General features: G+C 41.5%; 1 protein-coding gene across 3 annotated transcripts in view; it reads right to left on the reverse strand.

Annotated features, from left to right (window-relative positions):
• Positions 1-19,523, reverse strand: part of NOX1 (NADPH oxidase 1) — a 32,729-nt gene extending 13,206 nt beyond the window's left edge. For 2 of the 3 annotated variants that reach the window (XM_026006475.1, XM_026006473.1), the window contains exons 1-7: positions 19,479-19,523; positions 14,109-14,204; positions 9,304-9,414; positions 8,980-9,064; positions 8,486-8,637; positions 8,201-8,382; positions 7,981-8,113 (exon numbers count right to left, since the gene is read on the reverse strand). In XM_026006475.1, coding sequence (XP_025862260.1) covers positions 7,981-8,113; positions 8,201-8,382; positions 8,486-8,637; positions 8,980-9,064; positions 9,304-9,414; positions 14,109-14,204; positions 19,479-19,523 — 804 coding nt within the window. The remainder of the gene's footprint in view (positions 1-7,980; positions 8,114-8,200; positions 8,383-8,485; positions 8,638-8,979; positions 9,065-9,303; positions 9,415-14,108; positions 14,205-19,478) is intronic. The other variant, XM_026006474.1, reaches the window with a different exon arrangement.
• Positions 19,524-21,293: the final 1,770 nt, after the last annotated feature.

Raw genomic sequence — 21,293 nt, forward strand, 5'->3', positions numbered from 1 at the left:
GAGGGGGCGGCGCGGCTCCGGGAGCAGCTCGGAGGGGCTCGTGCGGCGGCTCCGCGGAGGGGGCTGCGTGGCCCCGGGAGCAGCTCAGCGGCAGCGGCTCGGGCGGAGGAAGAAGCTCCGCGGAGGGGGCTGCGCGGCTCCGGGAGCAGCTCAGCGGCAGCGGCTCGGGCGGAGGAAGAAGCTCCGCGGAGGGGGCGGCGCGGCTCCGGGAGCAGCTCTGAGTGACTCGGCCGGCGGCTCCGCGGAGGGGGCTGCGGGGCGGGAGCGCGAATCCAACAGCGCAGGCTCCGGAGCACAGGGCGCCGGGACACAGCCCAGGATCCGGCCTCCCCCCGGGACAGGCAGAGGCCGGGAGGGCCCAGGACAGCGAGGACGCTCCTGCCACGAGCTGAGCAGATCAGCGGCCCCGCCCGGGAGCCCCCAGGCCCTGCAGACGGAGAGCCCCGGAGCTACTGCGGGAGCTGACTCCAGGGTCCCAGAGCTGCCCCCGCCACTGTGGCTTCCTCCCGGGGCCTCACGGGGTGAACAACCCCCACTGAGCCCTGCACCAGGCAGGGGCAGAGCAGCTCCCCCAAGTGCTAACACCTGAAAATCAGCACAACAGGCCCCTCCCGCAGAAGACCAGCTAGACGGACCAGTTCCAGGGGAAGTCAAGGGACTAAAAGTATACAGAATCGGAAGATACTCCCCCGTGTTTTCTTGTTTTTGTTTTTTTGTTTTGGTTTTGGTTTGTGTTTTTTTTTTTTCTTTCTCCTTGATTTCTGATTGCTTCCCCCCCCCCTTTTTTTTCTCTCCTCTCTTTCTTTTTCTTTCTCTTTTTCTTCTTCCCCCCCTTTTTTTTCTTCTTTCTCTTTTTTCTTTTTCTCTTTTCTTTCCTTCTCTCTCTTTTTCTCCTTTTCCCAATACAACTTATTTTTGGCCAATCTGCACTGAGCAAAATGACTAGAAGAAAAACCTCACCTCAAAAGAAAGAATCAGAAACAGCCCTCTCTCCCACAGAGTTACAAAATCTGAATTACAATTCAATGTCAGAAAGCCAATTCAGAAGCACTATTATACAGCTACTGGTGGCTTTAGAAAGAACCATAAAGGACTCAAGAGACTTCATGACTGCAGAATTTAGATCCAATCAGGCAGAAATTAAAAATCAATTAAATGAGATGCAATCCAAGCTAGAAGTCCTAACGACGAGGCTTAACGAGGTGGAAGAACGAGTGAGTGACATAGAAGACAAGTTGATTGCAAAGAGGGAAACTGAGGAAAAAAGAGACAGGCAATTAAAAGACCATGAGGATAGATTAAGGGAGATAAATGACAGCCTGAGGAAGAAAAACCTACGTTTAATTGGGGTTCCCGAGGGCGCAGAAAGGGACAGAGGGCCAGAATATGTATTTGAACAAATCCTAGCTGAAAACTTTCCTAATCTGGGAAGGGAAACAGGCATTCAGATCCAGGAAATAGAGAAATCCCCCCCTAAAATCAACAAAAAACGTTCAACACCTCGACATTTAATAGTGAAGCTTGCAAATTCCAAAGATAAGGAGAAGATCCTTAAAGCAGCAAGAGAAAAAAAAGTCCCTGACTTTTATGGGGAGGAATATTAGGGTAACAGAAGACCTCTCCACAGAGACCTGGCAGGCCAGAAAGGGCTGGCAGGATATATTCAGGGTCCTAAATGAGAAGAACATGCAACCCAGAATACTTTATCCAGCAAGGCTCTCATTCAAAATGGAAGGAGAGATAAAGAGCTTCCAAGACAGGCAGGAACTGAAAGAATATGTGACCTCCAAACCAGCTCTGCAAGAAATTTTAAGGGGGACTCTTAAAATTCCCCTTTAAGAAGAAGTTCAGTGGAACAATCCACAAAAGCAAGGACTGAATAGATATGATGACACTAAACTCATATCTGTCAATAGTAACTCTGAACGTGAACGGGCTTAATGACCCCATCAAAAGGCGCAGGGTTTCAGACTGGATAAAAAAGCAGGACCCATCTATTTGCTGTCTACAAGAGACTCATTTTAGACAGAAGGACACCTACAACCTGAAAATAAAAGGTTGGAGAACCATTTACCATTCAAATGGTCCTCAAAAGATAGCAGGGGTTGCCATCCTTATATCAGATAAATTAAAATTTACCCTGAAGACTATAGTGAGAGATGAAGAGGGACACTATCTCATACTCAAAGGATCTATCCAACAAGAGGACTTAACAATCCTCAATATATATGCCCCGAATGTGGGAGCTGCCAAATATTTAAACCAATTAATAACCAAACTCAAGAAATACTTTGATAATAATACACTTATACTTGGTGACTTCAATCTAGCTCTTTCTACCCTGGATAGGTCTTCTAAGCACAACATCTCCAAAGAAACGAGAGCTTTAAATGATACACTGGACCAGATGGATTTCACAGATATCTACAGAACTTTACATCCAAACTCAACTGAATACACATTCTTCTCAAGTGCATATGGAACTTTCTCCAGAATAGACCACATACTGGGTCACAAATCGGGTCTGAACCGATACCAAAAGATCGGGATAGTCCCCTCTATATTCTCAGACCATAATGCCTTGAAATTAGAACTTAATCACAACAAGAAGTTTGGAAGGACCACAAACATGTGGAGGTTAAGGACCATCCTGCTAAAAGATGAAAAGGTCAACCAGGAAATTAAGGAAGAATTAAAAAGATTCATGGAAACTAATGAGAATGAAGATACAACCATTCAAAATCTTTGGGATGCAGCAAAAGCAGTCCTGAGGGGGAAATACATCGCAATACAAGCATCCATTCAAAAACTGGAAAGAACTCAAATTCAAAAGCTCACCTTACACATAAAGGAACTAGAGAAAAAGCAACAAATGGACCCCACCCCCAGCAGAAGAAGACAGTTAATTTAAATTCGAGCAGAACTAAATGAAATCGAGACCAAAAGAACTGTGGAACAGATCAATAGAACCAGGAGTTGGTTCTTTGAAAGAATTAATAAGATAGATAAACCATTAGCGAACCTTATTAAAAAGAAGAGAGAGAAGACTCAAATTAATAAAATCATGAATGAGAAAGGAGAGATCACTACCAACACCAAGGAAATACAAACGATTTTAAAAACATATTATGAACAGCTGTACGCCAATAAATTAGGAAATCTAGAAGAAATGGACGCATTCCTGGAAAGCCACAAACTACCAAAACTGGAGCAGGAAGCAATAGAAAACCTGAACAGGCCAATAACCAGGGAGGAAATTGAAGCAGTCATCAAAAACCTCCCAAGACACAAGAGTCCAGGGCCAGATGGCCTCCCAGGGGAATTCTATCAAACGTTTAAAGAAGAAATCATACCTATTCTACTAAAGCTGTTTGGAAAGATAGAAAGAGATGGAGTACTTCCAAATTCGTTCTATGAGGCCAGCATCACCTTAATTCCAAAACCAGACAAAGATCCCACCAAAAAGGAGAATTACAGACCAATATCCCTGATGAACATGGATGCAAAAATTCTCAACAAGATACTAGCCAATAGGATCCAACACCACATTAAGAAAATTATTCACCATGACCAAGTAGGATTTATCCCCGGGACACAAGGCTGGTTCAACACTCGTAAAACCATCAATGTGATTCATCATATCAGCAAGAGAAAAACCAAGAACCATATGATACTCTCATTAGATGCAGAGAAAGCATTTGACAAAATACAGCATCCATTCCTGATCAAAACCCTTCAGAGTGTTGGGATAGAGGGAACTTTCCTCGACATCTTAAAAGCCATCTACGAAAAGCCTACAGCAAATATCATTCTTAATGGGGAAGCACTGGGAGGCTTTCCCCTAAGATCAGGAACAAGACAGGGATGTCCACTCTCACCACTGCTGTTCAACATAGTACTGGATTCTCGCCACAGCAATCAGACAACAAAAAGACATTAAAGGCATTCAAATTGGCAAAGAAGAAGTCAAACTCTCCCTCTTCGCCGATGACATGATACTCTACACAGAAAACCCAAAAGCCTCCACCCCAAGATTGCTAGAACTCATACAGCAATTTGGTAGCGTGGCAGGATACAAAATCAATGCCCAGAAATCAATGGCATTTCTATACACTAACAATGAGACTGAAAAAAGAGAAATTCAGGAGTCAATCCCATTTACAATTGCACCCAAAAGCATAAGATACCTAGGAATAAACCTAACCAAAGAGGTAAAAGATCTATACCCTAAAAACTATAGAACACTTCTTTTTTTTTAATTTTTTTATTTTTATTTATTTATGATAGTCACACACAGAGAGAGAAAGAGAGAGGCAGAGACACAGGCAGAGGGAAAAGCAGGCTCCATGCACCGGGAGCCCGAAGTGGGATTCGATCCCGGGTCTCCAGGATCGCGCCCTGGGCCAATGGCAGGCGCCAAACCGCTGCGCCACCCAGGGATCCCTATAGAACACTTCTGAAACAAATTGAGGAAGACACAAAGAGATGGAAAAATATTCCATGCTCATGGATTGGCAGAATTAATATTGTAAAAATGTCAATGTTACCCAAGGCAATTTACACGTTTAATGCAATCCCTATCAAAATACCATGGACTTTCTTCAGAGAGTTAGAACAAATTATTTTAAGATTTGTGTGGAATCAGAAAAGACCCCGAATAGCCAGGGGAATTTTAAAAAAGAAAACCATAGCTGGGGGCATCACAATGCCAGATTTCAGGCTGTGCTACAAAGCTGTGGTCATCAAGACAGTGTGGTACTGGCACGAAAACAGACACATAGATCAATGGAACAGAATAGAGAACCCAGAAGTGGACCCTGAAATGTATGGTCATCTAATATTCAATAAAGGAGGAAAGACTATCCATTGGAAGAAAGACAGTCTCTTCAATAAATGGTGTTGGGAAAATTGGACATCCACATGCAGAAGAATGAAACTGGACCACTCTCTTTCACCATACACAAAGATAAACTCAAAATGGATGAGAGATCTAAGTGTGAGACAAGAGTCCATCAAAATCATAGAAGAGAACACAGGCAACACCCTTTTTGAACTCGGCCACAGTAACTTCTTGCAAGATACATCCACAAAGGCAAAAGAAACAAAAGCAAAAATGAACTATTGGGACTTCATCAAGATAAGAAGCTTTTGCACAGCAAAGGATACAGTCAACAAAACTAAAAGACAACCTACAGAATGGGAGAAGACATTTGCAAATGACATATCAGATAAAGGGCTAGTTTCCAAGATCTATAAAGAACTTATTAAACTCAACAGCAAAGAAACAAACAATCCAATCATGAAATGGGCAAAAGACATGAAGAGAAATCTCACAGAGGAAGACATGGACATGGCCAACATGCACATGAGAAAATGCTCTGCATCACTTGCCATCAGGGAAATACAAATCAAAACCACAATGAGATACCACCTCACACCAGTGAGAATGGGGAAAATTAACAAGGCAGGAAACCACAAATGTTGGAGAGGATGCGGAGAAAAGGGAACCCTCTTACACTGTTGGTGGGAATGTGAACTGGTGCAGCCACTCTGGAAAACTGTGTGGAGGTTCCTCAAAGAGTTAAAAATAGACCTGCCCTACGACCCAGCAATTGCACTGTTGGCGATTTACCCCAAAGATTCAGATGCAATGAAACGCCGGGACACCTGCACCCCGATGTTTCTAGCAGCAATGTCCACAATAGCCAAACTGTGGAAGGAGCCTCGGTGTCCATCAAAAGATGAATGGATAAAGAAGATGTGGTTTATGTATACAATGGAATATTACTCAGCGATTAGAAACGACAAATACCCACCATTTGCTTCAACGTGGATGGAACTGGCGGGTATTATGCTGAGTGAAATAAGTCAATCGGAGAAGGACAAACAGTGTATGTTCTCATTCATTTGGGGAATATAAATAATAGTGAAAGGGAATATAAAGGAAGGGAAAAGAAATGTTGGGAAATATCAGGAAGGGAGACAGAACATAAAGACTCCTACCTCTGGGAAACGAACTAGGGGTGGTGGAAGGGGAGGAGGGCGGGTGTTGGAGGGGAATGGGTGACGGGCACTGAGGCGGACACTTGACGGGATGAGCACTGGGTGTTTTTCTGTATGTTGGTAAATTGAACACCAATAAAAATTAATTTTAAAAAAATTCTCGTGGTGTTATGGGGCTTTTACGATTTTTTTCCTTTCTTTATCACTTAAATCCTTGATCCATGCAATCTAGATTCATATTTTAGTGTAAAGTGTGGAATCAAGATTCAGCTTTTCTTCCTGGGTGTATAACCTATTATCCTAAAAAAATTATTTAATGATATATATTTTTTCCCAACTGATTTGAAATGCCAACTTTAGGGGATTTTTTAAGATATTATTCTCATTTTAGATGAGGATCAAGCTATAGCTCTTAATTCTGCAACTGATTTAAAGACTAATCACCCTCAGAGCACTTTGAGACACCACAAGTCAACCTTCCCTTTCCATTTATACCTCCAACCTAACATATTTTACAAGCACGCAAAGGTAAACCATGATATCCATAATAATCATCCCAAGGCACACCTTGAGTTCCCTGGAACCCAGTTTCTTGACTGTCCACTATTTAATAATAATTTCCAAGCATGTTCATATAACACCAAAGAAAGCTGACTTCAAGAACGCTTTAAAAAAAAGTTGAACTGGGATCCCTGGGTGGCTCAGCGGTTTGGCGCCTGCCTTTGGCCCAGGGCGCGATCCTGGAGTCCCGGGATCAAGTCCCTGTCGGGCTCCCAGCATGGAGCCTGCTTCTCCCTCCTCCTGTGTCTCTGCCTCTCTCTCTCTCTCTCTCTCTATGTCTATCATAAATAAATAAATAAATCTTAAAAAAAAAAAAGTTGAACTCATATAGAAACAGACTAGAAAGGTGGGTAACCAGAACCTAAGACTGGAGTGGAGGTAGGGGAGTGATGGAAAAATGCTGGTCAAAATGTATGTGTCTTCAGTCATAAGATGAATAAGCTCTGAAGATCTAATGTGAAGCATGGTGACTACAGATGATAATACTATAGCATACCTGAAATTTGCTAAAAGAGTAGATCTTAAGTATTCTCACCACACACGCACACATGCAAAATGGTAACCATGTGAGGTGATGGATGTGTTAATTAATCTCATCATGGTGGTCATTTCACAAGGCATGCATGTGTCACCACATTGTACACTTAAAATATATACAATTTTGTCAATTGTACTTCAATAAAGCTGGGGGGGAAGAATGCTTTTTAAAAAAAAAAGATTTTATTTATTTATTCATGAGACACACACACACAGAGGCAGTGCACAGGCAGAGGGAGAAGCAGGCTCCATGCAGGGAACCCGACATGGGACTCGATCCCAGGTCCCCAGGATCAGGCTTAGGCCCTGGGCTGACAGCGGCGCCAAACCACTGAGCCACTTGGGCTGCCCAAAAGAATGCTTTTCTTCCCCTCAAGAAAAGTGACTGGATTTCAGAGCTAAGCTTTGGTACAGTAGTACAGTAGTCAAGAGCACAGTCTTTGGAATGTGCAAAGCCTGAGCTTGATTTGCAGTTCCACTAGTTACTTACTGTGACAGCTTGACAATTTAATTGCTTTGAATCTTAGTCCTATTGTCTCACAATGGAGACAAAAAAAAATACCTCTTAGATTATTGCTACGTATAAATGAAATAATCCATATTACACAGCAAACCTGTCCCATGGTAGACACTATAATAATGGGAGATATCATTATCACCTTTGAAGAGGGTCTCACAACATGCAATAACCATCAGTCCTTCCTCTACAGGATCTCCTGCTAATGGTAATTCCCTAGCCAGTGACACTGGAGTTCCTTGATGGTAGGAGACTTGTAGCAATATCCTCCACAGGACTCAGTACAGTAACAATAATAAGAGTAATAATAACAACAATAACAACTCCTAACAAAAGTTTATCCTTGTCTGTGGGGTTCTTACCTCAGCGGGGAGCCCTTCAAATCGGGGATGCTTGCAATGGGAGTCATGATCATCCCACTGCTTGAAAGATTCTGCACACCTGTGAGGGTGACTCTCATTCAGGCTCTCTTCGGTCTGACCCCGGACAATTCCACTGAAACAAACAAAGAAGGACAGTTTGGACAAAGAATTATGCAAGGTCAGGGGCTGCAGCATGAGAATGAGTGTTTGAGGACCTTACCCAATGCCGTGAATCCCTAAGCCAATGAAGTAGATGATAAAAATATGGTGTGTATACCAGAAGACCTCAAAATAACTCCTCCGGATAAACTCCATAGCTGAAGTCACCATGAGAACCAAAGCTATCGTGATGATCACTCCAGTGAGACCAGCAATGCTGGTAAATGTCACGTACTCCACTGTCTATGAAATGAGAAATTTCAGCCTGACACAATGTGTGCCAATCATATCATACCCTTCCTACTCATGGCCAGATCCCAGATGCTTAGCCATTGAGTCAACTCACCATGTTTGGGGACTGCATAGGATTTAGCCAGGAATCTTCCTCTTTCCCTTGATGAGACAGGGTGGAGAGAATGGAAGCAAGGGATCCATCTGTGGCCTGTCGGCTTCTGCTGTACTGTTCAAAGTTAAACAGGTGTGCAATGATGTGAATAGCTAAATGGAAAGATGAAGAGGAATTGAAAGGTGTCTCAGAAGCATCATTGCAGCATGCCCCCAGTAGCAAAGGAGAATTCTATGTATAATGCCTAGCAGAATTCTGAGTCCACCGAAGGTGCCCGATAAATCTTGATTACAGTGAGAACCAAGATCTTTCCTATTCTCATTCTGTTCCCCCAAATAATCAAATGTAAGTTCTACGAAAATAGGCCTACAATAGTGCCTGACAAATAGTGTCAGGTGTTCAATACATACTGTTTGAATGTCTAAATGCAGAGATGAATGAAACTACACTCTGAATGCCCACAAGCTTGCAGTTTTGTGGTTTGCCTCAGTCACCTGTGTGTAGGCAGATCATATATGCTACCAGTTTGTGGAAGGTGAGGTTGTGATCCAGTTGCTTTCTCAGGGTACGCCTGCAAAACTACAAATGGAAAGTGATCAAGGTCAGGTGTCTCTGGGCAGATTATAAAATTCAGTAACATGTCTTAAACAAAGCATACCAATACCCACCCACGCTTGCCAGTAGGCTACCTTGGCTACCAAAGGAGACCCCTGACTTCCATTCCTAAGGGTTTGAAAGTATCAGTTGTCCTACTGTGGAGGAGTTCAGGGTCTCTTGTCTTTAATGTGAAAGTTGACCTAGGAGTAGTTGGGACTCACAGAGCAGGTACCCCTCAGGAAGGACAGTAGATTTCGACACACAGGAAGCAGTATCAGCATGCTGTTAAAATTCAGGCAGCGAGCAGAGGCTCGGGCCCAGGCCAATGTTGACTAGAAGAGATGAGAGAAGAGACCATCAGGCTGCTTCATCTCATCATCTAGTAGGTGAGCACAGCCTAGTCCACTTGTCTGAGACCTGGAGATGGGCAGGGCGGCATCTTCCTCACCCTTTTTTCAGTAGCCAGCACACTTGGTCCAGGCTCTCTGCTTTGCAAAATGACAAAAGATTTGCTGAACTTAATAGCAAATTGAGAAATTCTCATGACAAGTGGCTTGGAAATATTTGACTATACATCTAACAATACGAAAAAGAACAGGATTTAATAATTTCACGTTAACAAATACATCCCATCGATGGATACTTTGCAACAAGTATCTTTGCTTAATACACTCAATTGTTAGGGTGCCTGAATGGCTCAGTTGGTTAAGCATCTGCCTTCGGCTCAGGTCATGATCCCAGGATCTTGGGATCAAGCCCGGAGTCGGGCTCCCTGCTCATTGAGAAGTCAGTTTCTCCCTCTCCTTCTGCCCCTCCCCCCTGCTCATGTTCTCTCTCTTGCTGTCCCTTTCAAATAAATAAAATCTTTTAAAAATACGCCCATTTATTATTTTATTGTCATTTGTAAAACAACCTTGAAGATTGTATATGTTCTTATTTGCATTTTAAATAAAGATTAGATATTTAGAGGTATAATTACAGATGGTGACTATTCCCTCTTCTGTATTTTCTAATGTTGCAATTATAGGCATGTCATAATCATCCAAATGAACAATAAAAAATTTAACCATTTATATTTGAGATATCTTTAATAGGGACACCTGGGTGGCTCAGTGGTTGAGCATCTGTCTTTGGCTCAGGGCATGATCCTAGGATACTGGGATCGAGTCCAGCATCAGGCTCCCCACAGGGACCCTGCTTCTCTGTCTGCCTATGTCTCTGCCTGTCTCTCCATGTCTCTCGTGAATAAATAAATAAATAAAATATTTTTTAAATGTCTTTAATAAATGAATAACAGCTTAGGTAAAGATCTGAGAAAGGAGAACTTCTGAGAACAGAATTTCAAACTTATGGGTGGCCAGACAGCATACATCAAGATCAATCTGATCCAGCAGTAGAAGCTGCCAGAAAAGGACACAAGGAATGAGTGCTTCAAAGAAGTATCTAGTGCCAAAACAGGCTTGATTAGGTATAGGCTGGACAGAACAATGCTCAATCCCATGGTAGTCAAATCCAGCTTCTCTACTTGACTGTGCAACTGGTCTCTGAGTCAGCTCCATGTACTTGGGACTGCAAGTTACAGAGGGCAACAATCTCACATCAGCAGCAGAAGTGGTGGCAGCAGCCAGACAATTTGTGTCTCACTTTAGCTGATTGGCCAGACTTACCTGTGTGCCAATCAGCAACTCGAAGAAAGGAAGAACATGGGTTAGAATTCACAATCTCTCCTTCCCCCCCCCCAACTCTCCTTTTCTTCTTCTTTTCCTGTTTCTAAAAATCTCTCCAGCACGAAAATTATTTTTCCATATGACACCTAAACCCAGGGCAATGTGACATCAAGCCAAGTCAAGATCTGCCTAACATCCCTAATGGCTCACAGTGTTAAGCAGTGCAGTGAACAGAAGCTGCCCTACTGTTTTCCATTTCTGGCTCTTCCATATGACCTGTATTTTCTCCCTCTGCTGAGTCACGCTCTGACTGTTTTTGAAAGAGACATTCTGTTCCATTTCTGAGTAAATTTTCTCTGCTCATCTCAAAAATCCTGCATTTCCACACTGGTGTGCACAGCTTGCTGACTTGAGACACAGAGGTTTCTTAAAGCTAAAATCGGCAAGTGAATGGAAGAGATAGGACTACAATTTCACAGTTCCATATTCTGTAGGGGCTATCTCTATGGGGATAAATTCTTTTTAGAGGACATCTTTTTTCCACATTGCAGCACATTGAAATATCCCACTTAATGTGCACTTTTCAATATCAACCCTACCTGATGTTCAAACTCAACTGCTGCCGTCATTAATGTCTCGCTGACTATGAATTTAAATTGCTTCTTCTATCATTTATTTGCTCTGCTTCATGGTGAATCAAATAACTCTCTGTATTTTCCTAGAGGAAGCACAAATTTAAGAAATAACTACAGAATGATTAAACAAATTATGGCCCATCAATGCCACGGACTGTTAGGTGCTTAAAAGGATGCAAGCTATATATGCAGTGGAGTAGGAGTGGTAAATGTTTAACAACCAGCTTTCAGGGAAGAGGGGAAATCTTGATTTCCAGCATTTGTCAATTTACATGATGTAAATACTCCCACCGCGGCAGATTTCAAGATACCAATTGGATGTCATTGAACACCATTAAATATAGGGGTGGGAAGAGATGCACATAATTGGCTATTGCAATGAGCTAGTTCCAGCATATCACTAGTTACATATTCACATGGAAAGATATCTGAAATATAAGAAGCAACTTCCAGCCAATATCTATGATGTGATCCCTTTTTCAATTAAAACAAAAAACTCTTTGCTACTGTATGTGTCTATCCAAACTCATAGAATGATACACCAAAAAAAGAGCAAATTTTACTGTATACAGGAAATATAAAAGTGAATAAAAATAGTACCTACCTCAAAACAAAACCTGTATGTCTGATACATTTATGAGCTTATGCCAGAGCATCTAAAGAGACACACACCCCAGAATTATTTTTTTAAGATGTATTTATTTATTTATTTATTTATTTATTTATTTATTTATTTATTCATGAGAGACAGAGAGGGGCAGAGACATAGGCAGAGGGACAAGCAGGCTCCCTGTGGGGATCCTGATGTGGGACTCAATCCCAGGACCCTGGGATCACAATCTGAGCCAAAGGCAGATGCTCAACCACTGAGCCACCCAGGTGCCCCCATGCCAAAATTATTAACAGTGGTTATCTCTGGGGAATGGGATGGGAGGGCAATTTTCACATTTTAGTTATACACTTCTGTATCATTTGATGTTACTGAAAGCATTATTTATAATTAATTTTTTTAATAGAGAGGATTTTTTTTTAAAAAAATGAAATGAACAAGATGTCCACAGGATATCAGCATGATTCATTTTTCTGCTGCTGACTTTTTTGGTCATAAATAAATTAAGCTCTTAATAACTAGTCACATTTATTGCATCATTCTCTTGCTAAAAAGCTTTTTAAAAATAAATTAACACTTCCTTTGGAGTTATAGTTTCCAAAGAGGGATCAAGGACCAACATTTAAAATGGGGAAAACAGCAGGGTGAAATAAGCCATGAACAGAACATTCAAATTAGTTGTGATCTCAACATGGATCTTTTGATTTTAGAGAGAAAAGTATTTTTTTTTAAAGGACAAGCTGTCTTTAAACATGTACACTGGATGGGTCTTTGTGGAAATCCAATGATCTAGTCAAGGTGAAAGTGATTTAACCAAATCCCTTACCCGTTACTGAAAAACTCACTAGAGTTAGCAGTCAGTTTTGCTTTTCTAGTTGGATAGTGTCCAGATTGATGAGCCTGTGAGATGATCATTTTCACCTCCATGCTTCTTCCTGGTCATCACCAATGTCCCCTATCCACTTCCCCCCACCCTCCTCTTCTGTTCTTTATCTATCTCTTCCACAGCCTTTTCCATCCTGTTATCTTCACCTGACCCCTGCTTTTCTTCAGCCCTTGAGTTCTGCAGTGCCACTCACCCCACAGACCCCCTAAATCTCCCTCTTGTTTTATAGAGAGGTATTATTCTGTAAGAGCAGTCTACAGCAGTGCTTTTCAAGTTGTTTGTTTACTTGTTTTAAACCAAACTCTTTCTGGAAATCATAAGCAAGAGTCCATAAGACAGGTAAAGGCTGCTTTGGTTGAAGTAGGGGCAGGGGCACTGTTAGCTTAACTGCAAAGTTAGCTTTCCCCTCACACTTTATAGGAGTACTTGGGTAATTTGAAAATGACTGCTTAGGGGTGCCTGGATGGCTCAGTCAGTTGGGTGTCTGTCTTCAGCTCAGAACATGGACCCATGGTCCTGGGATCAAGCTCCACATAGGGCTCCCTGCTCAGCATGGGGAGCCTGCTTCTCCCTCTCCCACTCCCCCTGCTCATTCTCTCTCTGGCAAATAAAATCTTTTTTAAAAAAAGAAAAGAAAATGACTGCTTAGTAATTTTCTTTATTGTGTGTTTTTATTATTGAGTCTGGGGAGTACACCCTAGATAGGGCTGTCAGATTCAGTGAACAAAAATACTGGATGTCCAGATAAATTTGAACTTCAGATTTTAAAAATCAAATAATTTTTTAGCATATCTATGTCCCGTGCAATATTGAAAATATACCAAAAAATGATTTATTTTTCTGGAAATAAAATTTAACTGGGCGGGGCGGGGGACGGGTGCCTGGGTGGCTCAGTCTGCCTTCAGCTCAGGTCATGATCCTGGAGTCCTGGGATTGAGCCCCACGGCAGGCTCCCTACTCTGTGGGGAGTCTACTTCTCTCTCTCCCTCTGTTCCTCTCTGCACCCCCCTCCCCACTCATGCTCTCTCTCTTTCACTCACTCGCTCACTCTCTCAAATAGTCTTTAAAAAAATTTAACTGGGCATCCTGTATTTTCTTTTTCTGGGAACCCCAGCCCTAGAGGAAATCAGGGCATTGGGTCTCAAAGGAGCCAAGGTCGCAAATAACAAACAAAAACAAAAACAAAAACAACGGAGGTTCTCCATTTCACCACAACTGTGATACTCACCCCCAGGATTTCTCTGGTATAGTAGTACTTATCAGCTTTCTCATATGACAGGAAGGCATGTACAAACAGGAAAACATTCAGCCCCAACCAAATAGCCTAGAGGAAGAAAAAAACAAGCAAAGAATCAAGAAGAATTTGGGTATGGAAATGAATAGGTAAGGGATAGGAAATAGTGTCACCATTTTGGCTATTTTGTATCTATCTGTTTTCATTTTAAATGAATACAATCCATCTAGCATCTAACTTATTTTCAGAAAGAGTTAACACTTAAGAAATGCATTAGACCCTAGCAATCAGGGTCAGCAAATCAAGGCCTGTGGGCCAAATCCAGCTCACCACTTGCTTTATACAGCCTACAAATTAGGAATGGTTTTCATTTTTTTGTTTTCACATGTTTAAATGGTTGGAAAAATCAAAAGAAGAATTATATTTCATGATATGAAAATTACATAAAATCCTAATTTCAGCATCCATAAATACAGTGGTATTGGAACTTAACCATACCTTCTTATTTTTATATTGTTTATGGCTGCCTTCATAATTCAATGGAAGCATTGAGTAGCTGTGACAGAAACTATATGGCCTCCAAAGCCTAAAATATGTACTACCTAGCACTTTACAGAAAAGATTTGCCAACTCTGGTCTGGGAGCATTTGAACTATTGTGGCTAAAAGATAGCAATAAGTGAATAAATGGATTTCTAAAGAAACAAGGAATAAATTTAACATCTGTAACAATACCCATCTGAAAAGGACTAAACCATTCCAGATGGGCCTGCCTCTTTAATTACGCCCTGACACACATTTTCTTGTTTTTAGATTGTGAGTCTCCTTTCAAATTAACCTATCATTGCTCTGGACTCAGTTGAGCTCTTAAGTCTGCTATTGTCTATCCCAAGCTCTGTCTCTGCATTGGCAAAGGGGGAATTTGGAACCTACTGCCCCATTGCCTTGGAGACCAACTAATGTGGCTCTAGCTCAAGCTTTGAGGCTCCAGTTTGTTGTTGTTTTAAGAGTCTATTTGTTTATTAGAGAGAGAGTGTCTGTGAGCACAAGCAGGGGGAGCAGCAGGCAGAGGGAGAGGGAGAAGCAGACTCCCTGAAGAGCAGGGAGCCCCAACTCGGGCTGGATCCCAGGACCCTGAGATCATGACCTGAGCCAATGGCAGACTAAACCACCCAGGTGCCACGAGGTGCTAGTGTGTAACTGAGCAGGACTGTAGGTCACTAGGATGCCCCTAATATATATTGTTGGCCCCAGGATGGATCAGAACCATCTTAACCCCACAAGTAGAGGGCCTTTAGCCTAGGACAGGGCCCATTCAGATTCCCTAGATCTGGACCACTCACACACCTCCAGTAGCATAGCATAATGATTTAAAGTGATACTGGAGTCAAACTCCTTGGGCTCAAATTCTAGCTTCACTGCTTTCTAGCTCTGTAATCTCAGACAGACATGTGATTTAATTTCTCTGAGCCTTAGTTTCTTCTATACAGTGAGGATAATAATGATATCTAACTCATAGCAATGCTGTGGGCTTATGTGAAATGATGCATGTGGAGTGATTAACCATGGTCGGTGCATACTGGGAGCTCAATAAATTCTAATTATAGACTTGTGTCATTACCAGGCTGGCTTTACTAACCAATTTCTTCCTGCATTCTTTGCTCAGACACTATTTCCAGAGTTGAGTGTCTTTCAGAGATCCTTTGATCCTAATAGAAGAGGAGAGGTGAAAACCACAGACACCTCAAGAGTTCAGAAGACTGAGTTTTTTAGAAAAAGCAGAAATATTTCAGGCTCCGAGAGTTCTTTGCCCCCATGGCAGACCATCACCAACTGTAGGCAAGGTGAATACAGTGACATCTGGGAGTAAGGAATTGCATTTCCCACCCTCACTCTCATTTCCTTCCATCACGGGTGGAAAGTGAAGTGGAAGCCCGGGCAAAAGGAGGAGTCGGAATGTTTTTTGGAATAATCTCTCTTTGCTTTTAAAAAATAGTGCTAGGGGAGCCCGGGTGGTGGTTAAGTGCCCAACTCTTGGTTTTGGCTCAGGTCATGATCTCGGAGTGGTAAGATCTGGTAAGATCAAGCCACGAGAGGGGCTTCCCACTCAGCGGGGAGTCTGCTAGAGTTTCTCTCTCCCTCTCCCTCTGCCCTGACACCCTGCGCACTCTCCAGCACACATGCTTTCTCTCTCAAAAAAATAAATACATCCTTTAAAAAAATAGTGTGGGGCGCCTAGGTGGCTCAATCAGTTAAGCATTTGCCTTTGGCTCAGGTTGTGATCCCGGGATGCTGGGATGGAGCCCCGCATCAGGAGTCTGTCCTCCTTCTTCCTTTGTCCCTCGCCCTGCTCATGCTCTCTCTCACTCACCCTCTCTCAAATAAATAAATACATAAATAAATAAATAAATAAATAAATAAATAAATAAATAAAATCTTTTTAAAAGAGTGCATAGTGGGGCAGCCTGGGTGGCTCAGCGGTTTAGCGTTGCCTTCAGCCCAAGGCGTGATCCTGGAGACCTGGATTCAAGTCCCATATCGGGCTCCCTGCGTGGAGCCTGCTTCTCCCTCTGCCTGTGTCTCTGCCTCTCTCTCTCTCTCTCTGTTCCTCATGAATAAATAAAATATTTTAAAAAATAAAGCGTGCATAGGAGTATATGTCAGAGATAGTAAGAAGTCTGAGCCTGCCAGCAAGATTGGTAGGGGGTGGAAATTCAAAGCTACAGAGTTAAATGTGAGTCGCCATAATGGGTGATGAACTCTATGAGAAAAACCAAGAGAAGGGTACAAAATGCAGAGGATTTTATAACTAGACACAGGCTTATACTTGTATCTAGTCTAGTTATTTAATTTACCTCCTCCCCCCAACACACATACGTGTAGGTGATGTGAAGTGTAGAGAACATAAATAATTTGATCAAGATCACTCAATTAACAGCCGAAGTGAAACTAATCCTCAGGTTCCCTGTCTCCTAAACTAGTGCAAAAGGAATTAAATACACAATATTGAGCGTTGAAAATATAAAGCATAGGGTAACATACCAAAATAAGTACTTGGCCTTTTGTTAAATGCAAAACAAACAACCCTCCAGGGGAATATGATTGCCCTTTACACTTTTCTCCCTTGAATACCTGGGCAGTCCTTGGGGACCCAAGGGAAACAATTGAAGAAAAGAGATAACCCCAGAAGGTGTGATGACATGAAGATCTAGGAAAGTGAGAAAGAACACAGGGTGTTCCAAGTTCAGGGATGGCTCAGAAACGGATGAATGAGAGTGGGGATAGGTGTGTGTGTGTGTGTGTGTGTGTGTAGAAGGGGATTGTATATGGTATGGTAAAGAACACTGGGAAGCTGGATTTGAGTGATGGCTCTGCAATCAATTCACTGTGTAACATATGGGTCTTATTTTCCCTTGTAAAAAATAAAGGAACTGGTTTGTATCTGCACTATGCAATGCCATAGCCACTACCCACATGTGATCACTTGAAATGTGGCTAGTCCTAATTTAGATATGCTGTAAGCGTAAAATACATAGAGGGTTTCAAAAACTTAGTAAAAAAATACATTAAACGATCTCATTATTATTTCCTTTTTTAAAAATATTTTTTGACTGGAAAGTTTATTGGAAAATCTATGTGAAGCATAATTTAAAATCATTTAAAACAAATTAAAAACCTCTATAAAGGAATGCCTGGGTGGCTCAGCGGTTAAGCATCTGCCTTCGCTCAGCACATGATCCTGGAGTCCCCGGGGTCGAGTCCCACATAGGGCTCCCTGCATGGAGCCTGCTTCTCCCTCTGCCTGTGTCTCTGCCTCTGTGTGTGTGTGTGTGTGTCTCTCTCATTAATAAGTGAATAAAACCTTTTAAAAATAAATAAACAAATAAATACCTCTATAAAAGGTCAGGACATTCAGTATTTTAAGATAAAACTTATTAGGAAAATTGTACTATCATGGTTAAGAAAATAATAATTATGGGAAGCTATATGTTTGTAAATTATAGAAAACATTAAAAATTAAATATCTAACAAAATATGTCTTGCTATTGCTTTGGGAGAGATTATGGGGACACATTTTTTATTTTATTTACATATACTTATTAAAAGATTTCCCATATGACACTGCAAATAGTCTCATTTCCCTTGTATTTTGCTATAATACAGGAATTCCCACAAAGGGTATGGAATACATAAAATTACAAATATGGTAGAAAAGTAAACCATATCACACCCAAATACACAGTGAATTACTGCAAAGTGCATACCTGAACATATAAGGCACATTAGTTTTAGAAAAAGAGCACTGCCCACCCCCAACATGTTAATATTTCTTAGATGTTTTTATTTATTTATTTGACAGAGAGAGAGAGGGGGGCGGGGAGAGAGAGCACAAGTAGGTGGAGTGGCGGGCAGAGGGAGAGGGAGAAGCAGACTCCCCGCTGAGGAGAAAGCCCAATGCAGGGCTTGATCCTAGCACCCTGGGATCAGGACCTGAGCCGAAGGCAGATGCTTAACTGATTGAGCCACCCCGGCGCCCTCATTAATATGTTTGATATTGATTATCTGTTAAAAGGATAACATTGTTGATATATTGGGTTAAACCAAATATATTACTAGACATTAATATAATCTAATGTAGGTACTAGAAAAATTTATATTTACATGTGTAGCTCACATCAAATTTCTATAATGGACAGCACTGGGCCATGATCTCCAAGTTTAGTTCTATCTCAAACATTCAATGACTTTATGAAATCTCAATGAAGATGAGAGAAGTACAGTGGTAGTACAGAAAGGATGAAGAGAAATGAATGTGCATGGCAGTAGTTAGAAGTGAGATGGAAGAGAAAAAAGACAGAAAATGAAAACATTGAAATTCCAAATACTTGTGGTTTATATCATTTGTTTCTTTACCAACCAATTTCTCGAGTTGGATTTTTTCCCTTTTCTAAAATGGTGACATATATCACACACAGAAGATTTTAGAAAACGTACATGTGTAATCTTAGAGCTGGGCTTTTTAACTGATAAAACTGGCCTTAATGGGCCCAATACTGGCATAGAATGTTTCCTTTTTGAATAACTTTAGAAATATTAACAAAAATAATCTCTCCTTACTCTATTAAGAGTGATTAATAGTGAAACATGGGCATGTAGGTGGCTCAGTGGGTGAGCATCTGCCTTCGGCTGGTGTTGTGATCCCAGGGTCCTGGGATCGAGTCCCGCATCGGACTCCCTGCATGGAGTCTGCTTCTCCTTCTGCCTTGTCTCTGCCTCTCTCTGTGTGTCTTTCATGAATAAATAAATAAAATCTTTAGAAAAGATAGATAATGAAACAAAAAAAAAATAGTGAAACATTACTTACCAGAAACAAAACTGAGAACCAGTGGTTAACTACCCAGTTTCCCATGGTCTGGAGGTGGTTTAGAGTCCCTCTAGGCAGCAGGAAGATTCAGCAACCTGGATTCTAGAGAGGTTCTTCAAGGTTAGCACCTCTGTCTAGCTCAGAGTATGTGAGTCTTTAAGATAGGAAAGATGCACAATTACCCAGAAAGCTTCAAGGAATGAAATAAGTGCATTCTGCCTTCCTCCTCTGGACGGAACTATGTTATCAGCTTCAGTAGACCAGCCCTACTTATGAGAACCACAGGGGTTTTCCCTAGTGGGGTTTTATCCCTTCAGGAAATAGCAATCTTCTTGAGTGAGAATATTCTCTCTCATCATCTTATCAACATGACCTAGTATGAGGCATTGCTTTCCTGATAAGACAGTTGCTAAAGCTTGTCACTAAAGGCTGGGGCTACAAACAGATGACCTCAGGAGAAGCAGAGCAGGAAGCAAGCCTGTTAAGCTTTAAGAAAAGCTGCCACATCTGCACACTGGATTTGGACCTCAGACCAGCTAGCTCAGAAACGTCACCATATGTGTTCCCCTGGAGGATGATCTGGCTCTGCAGAGAGCTAGACTGGCTGGCAGGACAAGTGAAAAAAATGGCTAAATAAATAAGAGAAAATTTAAGAGCTAAATTTGGTTCAAAACAACAAAGACAGAGGGACGCCTGGGTGGCTCAGTCGCTTAAGCGTCCGACTCTTGATTTCGGCTCAGGTCGCAATCTCAGGATCCTGGGATTGAGCCCACGCCAGGCTCTGAGCTCATCGGGGAGTCTGCTTGAAGATTCTCTCTCCCTCTCCCTCTCCCTCTCCCTCTGCCCCTACCCCACAAAAAATAAATAAATCTTAAAAAAAAAAAAACCCAGAGGCATAATACTCTGACAGGTGATAGTTTTCTAATATGGATTAACTAGAGTTGCCTGTTCAGTTCTGGGCACTGATCTTTTTTTCCTTTTCTAAAATGGTGAAATATGTCACACACAAAAGCATGCATAAAACATATATATGTACTTTAAAGAATAATTTTAAGGAATGAATATTTATGTACACACTACCCAGGTTTAAAAAATAGAATATTTATTTCCAGCATCTTAAAACCCTCTGTGTGTCCCTTTTTTATTACAATTCCCATATTCCTCTCTCCCTCCACCATCAGATGTGACTACTATCTTGAAATTTGATGTAATTATTGCCTTGTTTTTCTTCATAGGTTTACTGAGTGCATCCCTAAACAACATACCATATTGTTTGATTTTTCCTGTTTTTGAGCTTTTTAAGAAATGAGACCTAGTTGGTTGTATGTATATATGTTCTTGTGATTCGCTTCTTTCACTCAATATTGTGTTGGATGATGATAGAACAATGTTGATAAAATGATGTATATATGCTACAGTTACTCTAGAGTATATATATCCTGGAGTGAAATTCCTGGATCCTGGGATTTGCACACATTCAACTTTACTGCGTAATGTCAACTTTCTCTAGATGCTTACCAACACTTGATATTTTTTATTAGACTCTTTTATTTTTATGATTCCAGTGATAATAAAATATTACTTTGTTGTGACTTTAATTTTCATTCCCTGATTACTAATGAGGTTGAACATCTTTTTTTAAAGATTTTATTCATTTATTTGATAGTGAGAGAGCGCACGCACGCAAGTAGGGGGAGGGGCAGGCAAAAAGAGAAGTAGGCTCCTGGCTGAGCAGGGAGCCCCATGCAAGACTTGATCTCAGGACCCAGGGATCATGACCTGAGCTGAAGGCAGATACAACTCACTGAGCCACCC

The sequence above is a fragment of the Vulpes vulpes genome, chromosome X (assembly GCF_048418805.1).
Source record: "Vulpes vulpes isolate BD-2025 chromosome X, VulVul3, whole genome shotgun sequence".
NCBI lineage: Eukaryota > Metazoa > Chordata > Mammalia > Carnivora > Canidae > Vulpes > Vulpes vulpes.